This window comes from Sinocyclocheilus grahami, unplaced genomic scaffold (genome assembly GCF_001515645.1).
Source record: "Sinocyclocheilus grahami isolate Dianchi unplaced genomic scaffold, SAMN03320097.WGS_v1.1 scaffold965.1, whole genome shotgun sequence".
Classification (NCBI taxonomy): domain Eukaryota; kingdom Metazoa; phylum Chordata; class Actinopteri; order Cypriniformes; family Cyprinidae; genus Sinocyclocheilus; species Sinocyclocheilus grahami.
In genome coordinates, this window is record NW_015506144.1 from 418,680 (window position 1) to 426,678 (window position 7,999).

The following is a 7,999-nucleotide window of genomic DNA, read 5'->3' on the forward strand; positions in this document are numbered from 1 at the left end:
CTCTCACACTCACACACACACACACACACACACATATACACACACACACAGACACAAGCTAAAAGTGACCTTCTCATGTCACGTGATGTATGAACGACCCGCGTAATCTTGCTCATCAGTCACACCTGTACAGTATGTGCGCTAGAGACACCTGTCATCATGTTCTGCTCCCGCTGTTCCACACACGAGCACATTCTCGGGGCGGGAGGGTTTTCCACTCGGAGCGCTCGTCTCTGATTGGTCGGAGAGCTCGTCTCTGATTGGTCGGAGCGCCTCCTGCGCTGGAGCGTGCGTCACCGGTGGGCGGGGCCTGAGCGGCAGTGTTCTCGGTCGAGCGGCGGAAGCGGCGCGGTGTCCTCCAGCGGCTCTCGCGCATCAACCCTCTACAATACAGCAAGAGCCATGAAGATCTGGACGTCAGAACACGTTTTCAAGTGAGTGGAGGTGTTATTTGTCGTGTTATTGCGGTGGAGGGGTCGTGTGAGAGGGGTTTAGCGCGTCTGAGGGAGTGTGACGTCACACGAGGCGGCAACGGCTTCCTGTCAGTTTATTAAAATCAATATTTTTTAATATCCACTGTGTTTTTTACGGCTCTAATGATATAACCTCAGAGTACCAAACGTGTTAGTAATGTGAAAGTTGATTTAGTAACTTTAGTTATGCTAATGTAGTCAGAATCTGCAGTCGGTGACTTTCATCGAAGCAACTGATGACTAACGTTGATAACTAGCGATGAATAACTGTAACTGTGGTGGACATTGGCTGATGAAATAACTGAATTACTGATGTTCAGGTGAATCCGTGACCTTTGACCCCACGTGTGTGCCGCTCATTGCGCAACTCTCCTTGACCTTTCCCCTACATGGACCTCCCGCCGAACGTCACGCGTCATGTGACCGCTGACGGTCTCCTAGGCAACCATTCATCTGAGCCGCCAGACGCTTCCTGTTCCTAAACACTTTAAATAAAATCGCATGTTGATTTAATAACAAATAAACACAATACACGTACACTATATAACGTGAAATACTGTATAGTGTCATATTCATTAAGCAATTTGGTTTAAAAATGATTAGCCTTTTAAAAATAGTTTGTAAATCTCTCATTGTGTTATATTAGTACCAAATATTGGATTTTATCTTTTTATCAATAAAAGATCTTACACAATTTGCTGCACAGGACAAGACACACACACACACACACTCACACACACACACACACACACACACACACTCTCTCACACTCTCACACACACACACACTCTCTCACACTCTCTCACACACAAACACTCTCACACTCACACACACACACACTCTCTCACACTCTCACACACACATACACACACACACACACACTCTCTCACACACACACACACTCTCTCACACACACTCTCACGCACACACACACTCTCACACATACATACACACACTCTCTCACACATACACACACACACACACACACACACTCTCTCACACTCTCTCACACACAAACACTCTCACACTCTCTCACACACACACACACACTCTCACACACTCACACTCTCACACACACACACACACACACTCTCTCACACACACACACTCTCACACACACACACACTCTCACACACACACACACACACAAATCAATGTGTTTTCTGTCCATTACCACAGATTTTGAGTTTATTTTCGGAGCTGATTGATCGTAGGTTTCATCGATCTGAGCTCAGTTTCGGTTTCTGAGTCTAAAAAGCACAATTTGTGGACCATTTTGGAAATATTTACTCAAAAACTGAAGTTTGACTTCAGGATCAACGAGGTGTATGATCAGTCCGCTCCAAAAAGAAACACAAAACCTGTGCAAATTGGAAAAAAAACAAGTTGATAACAAGATTAAATCCATATATGTAAAGCATAACATTACATTTAAAAGCTAATTTTCGAACTGAAACGACACGAGTGTGTAACAAGCTGAAGAAAAAACAAATCCCCCAAAAAAGTACAAAAATGAGTTTTTTTCTAAATATAGTTGTGTATTTTTAATGTTGAAAGCAGACTATCATCAGTAGTTTTCAATGTCTTTTTGACATAATTTTATTCTTCCGAGCTCTTTGGCTGTGCGTTTCTTACAGAGTTGTGGTTGTGAATCCAGTAGTAGTTGCAGACGTAATGCGATCGTGTTACGGTTATGCACAGATGCATGCGTGTGCATTATGTAACTCTGTCTCACACTGTCGTATTGCGCCTCAGCTCTAATTAAAGACCCTGAATGTCCACCGTGTTTTATGCTCCAGCAGTGCTAAAGTTTCTGTTTGTGTCTCTCACAGCCATCCGTGGGAAACCGTGACCAAAGCTGCCATGCAGAAGTACCCAAACCCCATGAACACCAGCGTGTTTGGCGTGGACGTGTTGGACCGTAACGTGGACCAGCGGGGACGACTGCACAGCAAGCGGCTTCTCAGCACCGAATGGGGCCTGCCGTCCATCGTTAGATCGGTACCGACTCCTGCTTCTCTTCTACATAACACGGACTGATCTGTAGGGATGCACTGAATGTTCAGCAACTGAAAGTGTAAAGCATAAAGAATAATAAGCGTAAAGACAATGACATCACACGATTAGGGCTGCAGCTATCGATTATTTTAGTAATCGAGTATTCTACCGAGTAATCGGATGAGAAGTAATAGTGAGTCATTGCGATTGAACTGAATCATTTAACAGGTGATTCATTCAGGAACGAAACACAGACACAAAACAGTGCTGTGTTTGGAATTATTTTTTGTTGGTGATGTAGCGCACAAACAGGCATGGTGTCTAAAACGTAAGTCTCTTAATATTAGCTTCTTGTTTATCGAACCGTTGCATGAAATCAGTATCACGTTTGTAATCATGCTGATTTTTAGAGGTGAACACTGGCACTCTTCGTGTGATGTTGACTAACTTTTTTCTGTGGTATTTTTATGCATAACACGTGCTCGCGGTGCTATCTACTTGTTAGCCAATTACATTTATTTTTCTTATTATTACTACATTTATTATAACACTTACACACAGTGTTCAAATTGGGATCTGTAATATTTTCTGATGTTCTAAAAAAATTCTCTCCTTCTCAGCAAGGCTGCATTTATTCGTACAGTAAAAAATACGTAGGCTGATTCAAGAAGGGGGTCTCAAAAATGGCCAAAAAAATACTATTTTACTAGCTAGAATGTTAAAAATGTTCACCCTTAAAATTGTAGTTTTGTAATAGATTTTTTCTTTGCTAAACAAGCACATTTTGGCTATCTAATTTATGCAATGGTGAAAAAAATTGGCAAAATATATGGTGAAAATTCAGTGTTTAGTTTTGTTTGGCTTCGACCAAGACTTTTCATTTTGGTGCATCCCTACGAATCTGCTTGTTTGCATGCTTCGTGGAGTTAAAGCAAGCAGCTGACTTTAATCTCGAAACCGTAAGAAGCTCTCAGTAGCTCATTGTTCTCGTCACGTTTGGTGGAAACCTAAATCCCGAATGAACTCTTGAGTTTGAGATGTTCACATCCCAGCTATGGGAATACTGCAGCTATTCCTGATCTGATTCATAGTGGATGTAACGGCCTGACTGAGTGGTTATATCGGTCTGGTTAGTCCTCAGAACATGTCGTCCTGGTGTCTCGTTTCTGAGTGAAGTGACTCTGAATGTGACCCTTGACCATGACATTCATTCTGCTCAAGGACCGTCCGAGGTTATTACGAGGCCAGAACTTTCCGGTATGATTCCTAGAGCTGGAGTCAGTTTGTTTTTACTTGGTACTTCTCTAACTCGGCAGTAATGAAAGTCCAGTTCAAGGGATTTTGAATTCCAGGCCTTCAAGTTCACGTGACGGGAGTAATGTACTGTAAATAGAGTCTGTACTAGTATAGATCAGGGTAATGGTAGAGTGTTGCTGGGTTAATAATAGTTGATCTTGTTCTGAGTTCACGCTGACTGAAACAGAACGTGGCTTTAAATCACACACTCCGTTATGCTGTTCAATGATGGTTATTAATAAATGAGTTATTCATTAAACTGCTGTCTTGTTTTTCCGCAGATAATTGGCAACACGCGGACATGTACGTACGTCCAGGAGCACTCCGTCGTCGATCCCAAAGAGAAAATCTTTGAGCTTCAGTCCTCTAATGTAAGTCATATAATTTATTATCAGGATGCTGTAACCATATCAGTCGGTCTTCTCTCACACATCCCTGTTCTTCACTCTCAGGCCTTTCTGTAGCACTATAGTCTTTATAAAGCGAGAGCATTGGTTTGTGTGATTGAATGTTGCCTGTCTGTGTGTAATAGAGTTGCATTCTAGGAAGGACTGGGAGGGCGTTTGGTGTCTGTTATGGTTATAAACAGCATACTCTGAGAGTGTGTCATACCCATCATGCTCTGCTTTTCTCACCGTAGATCACCTTCACTAACATGGTGTCTGTGGACGAGCGGCTCGTTTACCGGCCGCACCCAGAGGACCCGGAAAAGTAAGATTCCTCGCGGTTTCTGATCTGAATGTGTTTAACGAGCTCGTCAGCCATGGGTTTGAGGTTCTCCATGGCGTCTGTGGTGTAATGTTGCGTATCCGTTTATGTTCCTGCAGGACCATGCTGACGCAGGAGGCCATCATCTCTGTGAAGGGCGTCAGTCTCAGCAGCTATCTGGAGGGACTCATGGCCTCCACCATCTCCAGCAATGCAGGAAAGGTCAGCAAACCAAAACACACTTCACCAGTCATTAGCTGTGGTTCCATTCAAAGTTGCAAAACTGGAATATCACATGAAACATTTGTGAGTAAAGCACCGTTTCCATGCAGCGAGTCAAAGAGAACAGAATCGTCACTTTCTGATAAACTGGCTCTAAATATCACACAGAAAACTAGGAGAAGCCACTGAATATAATAATTGTAATATGTGATAAATGACTTGCGCCTCAGAGCGAGCAGACGGAACACAATAAATGCGTGAGGAGGAGGAGGATGCTGCTGTTTGGGAACACGGTCGTTTAAGACAATTATACAGAAATACTTTAACGACAGGCTTTGCTCAGGCCTTTCAGAACAACATATAGATGCTGTGAACGCGATCGGCCCGCTGGTTAATCCAGTTATCCCGTCTCAGCGCACATCACATGACTTGTTCGAAATACATTATATAACAATCATATTTATACTTTAAATGGAAACTGATTCTCTAATTCTATTGTAATATTTTCCACAAATAAATGCAAAAATCTGGTAGTAATCTGATAAATCTGTGTGCACTGGAAATAATATTTTTTGAATAAAACAAGGTTATTACAAATAATAGAGATACTTAGGTCAAATAATTTATTTGACAAAACTGAGAGTAAACTAGGGCTGCTAGCATTCTCAGCACTGTCAAAATAAAAGTCCTAAAAATCAAAAGGAAAGTCCAACACATTGGCAAAAAAATAAAAAGAGTTTAATATCGGGCGATATATCACATACCCACTGGTTTGGTTGTGATATGATTACGTGACTCGGTTGTGTCAGTTCCTTTCAAATGGTTCACAAATGTGACTCTGGAGCACAAAAGCAGTGTTAAGTCGCTGGGGGATATTTGTAGCAATAGCCAACAATACATTGTATGGGTCACAATTATACATTTCTCTTTTATGCCAAAAATCATTAGGATATTAAGTAAAGATCATGTTCCATGAAGATATTTTGTAAACTTCCTACCGTAAATATATCAAAACTTAATGTTTGATTAGTAATATGCATTGCTAAGAACTTCATCTGAACAACTTTAAAGATGATTTTCTCAATATTTAGATTTTTTTGCACCCTCAGATTCCAGATTTTCAAATAGTTGCATCTCAGCCAAATATCGTCCTATCCTAACAAACCATACATCAATGGAAAGCTATTTATTCAGCTTTCAGATGATGCATACATCTCAATTTCCCAAAATTGAGCCTTTATGACTGGTTTTGTGCTCTTTGGACACAAATGGGTCAAGATGAATGAATTCATCCAGTTCATCACAAACAGCTAGAGCAATATTGGATGTTCATGGGTTAAAAACATGACCTGCTCTGTCTGATTGTGAGTGTCCGTCCGCAGGGTCGCGAGGCGATGGAGTGGGTGATCAGACGTCTGAACACAGAGATCGAGGAGCTCGCCATCACAGCCAGAGGAACCCTGAGGACACCTATGGCCGCCGCCGCCGTCACCGAGAAATGACCGCCTTCCTCTCTGTCGCCGCTCTTCTCCACGCGTCTTTCTCCAATGGTGGAAGTTCATTCTCGGCGTTCTGTGCATTCAAGCGTCTACATTAGAGGCTGACGGGGACGTCTGGCGGCGGAGAGACGGCCTGAGCTTTAACATCGACCGACAAACTCTCAAACCTAGTTTTAATGAATCAGTATAACGGGACACACACATGCTCTCTGATGCGATGACGGAAGAGGAACGTATGCCAAACCATTCAGCTCTGTTACACATGACTCTTACAGTCCGAGAGCGCAGCTGTTGGACGCTTCACCAGCACTCACACACTTGAAAACTGTTAGTAATATTAGCTACTATTATACTAGTTACACTTAATCCAAGCATCAAGGAAGGGAACAAACTAATCCAGACTAGATTTGAAGAGGACCATCGCGGATCTTCGCAGGATTCTTCATCATCATCGAGAATGTGCTATATAATGTTAATGTCTCCTTCCCTCAGTAGTGAACATATGTGCACTTGCTGTGACTGTAAGGGGGGTGTTGGATCCAGATGTGATGATGGGAAACATCAGGAAGAGGGTGAAATACATTCTATTTATTTATTTATTTTTGGTAGGTTTATGTTATTTCATGCATCCATGAATCACGACGTCATTATCTTCATCGTCAGCGATGGGTAGCATGAATAAATATCAATCCTGTGGCTCTTCAGATGTATTTACTGAATGCGACGGTGAAGATGGTGCTTCTGTGTGTTCTTGCGTCTGTCCTTCTCGACTGAAATGGCATCGAAGACCTTCTGTATGTTTGGTTTACTTCAGTTTAAATATTATGAGGAACTCGAATAAAACGACTTATTTATACTGAATCTAAATGTGTGTTACTGGCATATTTAGTATTAAATCAAATAGAGCTACTTGGTGCAAAGGTTGAAATAATTTAGGAATGAATTAAATGTCTAGTGTTTTAGAGATGCTCTCTGATCATCATTTGTTCTCTGAACACAGCCAAAGCGGTTTACAAATAAACTCATATTCATACTAAACGATGGCTCGTGCTGCTTTGTTTATAATGGTGCCTGAATATAGTTATAGTTTCTTATTTTAAAGATGGTTTACCAAGATGAATTATGAGATGTGATGTGTGAAGAAACTTGTGTCACGCCCCTAAATCTAGTTTTTAAACAGTTCAGGCGTTTCTGATCTGATGCTTGTGACTTTTATGTGTGTGATGATCTTTTTTTAATATAGAAGAATCATTGAACAAATAAAAATATTAACAAGTAAATCTAGATACACAAAATATAAGAGCAATCTTAAACTGTAGAAGAAAAATAAATAAAATAAAACTAAATAGTTCTGTAGGATATATTCACAGATTGCAGCGGGGGAGCTATATCAGAAAAATATGTTCTCCATGAAATCTAACAATGTCATTCTTTTTGTTATTAATTTGCATTAGAGACTTTTTCAAAGCTTCCATTTCTGATAAAAAATAGATTCCGCTTTGGTATGCATTTCTCAAATTTCTGTTTATGATTATAATATTTACCTTGCAAAATGTAAACGTTAACGACATAATCATTTTACTTTTGTGTGAATAAGTACAAATAACATCTTTTAAAGTGTGCTACAATAACTGCAAGTATTGTCAAAGTCAGTGTTGGGGAAAGTTACTTTTAAAAGTAATGCGTTACAATGTTGCGTTACTCCATAAAAAAGTAACTAATTAAGTTACTTAGTTACTTTTTATGGAAAGTAATGCGTTACGTTACTTTTTAAATCTGGACAGGGCTTGCTTGTTTGTTTTT

At 40.7% G+C, this 7,999-nt stretch overlaps 1 protein-coding gene across 1 annotated transcript; it reads left to right on the forward strand.

The window, feature by feature from the left end:
• The first annotated feature begins 294 nt into the window (after positions 1 to 294).
• LOC107564826 (PRELI domain containing protein 3B-like) lies at positions 295 to 7,234 on the forward strand. The gene is made up of 6 exons (XM_016249999.1): positions 295 to 434; positions 2,306 to 2,474; positions 4,049 to 4,138; positions 4,408 to 4,478; positions 4,595 to 4,697; positions 6,080 to 7,234. Exons 1-6 carry the CDS (start codon positions 403 to 405, stop codon positions 6,197 to 6,199), a joined length of 585 nt encoding a protein of 194 aa, XP_016105485.1. The 5' UTR covers positions 295 to 402; the 3' UTR covers positions 6,200 to 7,234.
• The last annotated feature ends 765 nt before the right edge of the window (positions 7,235 to 7,999 follow it).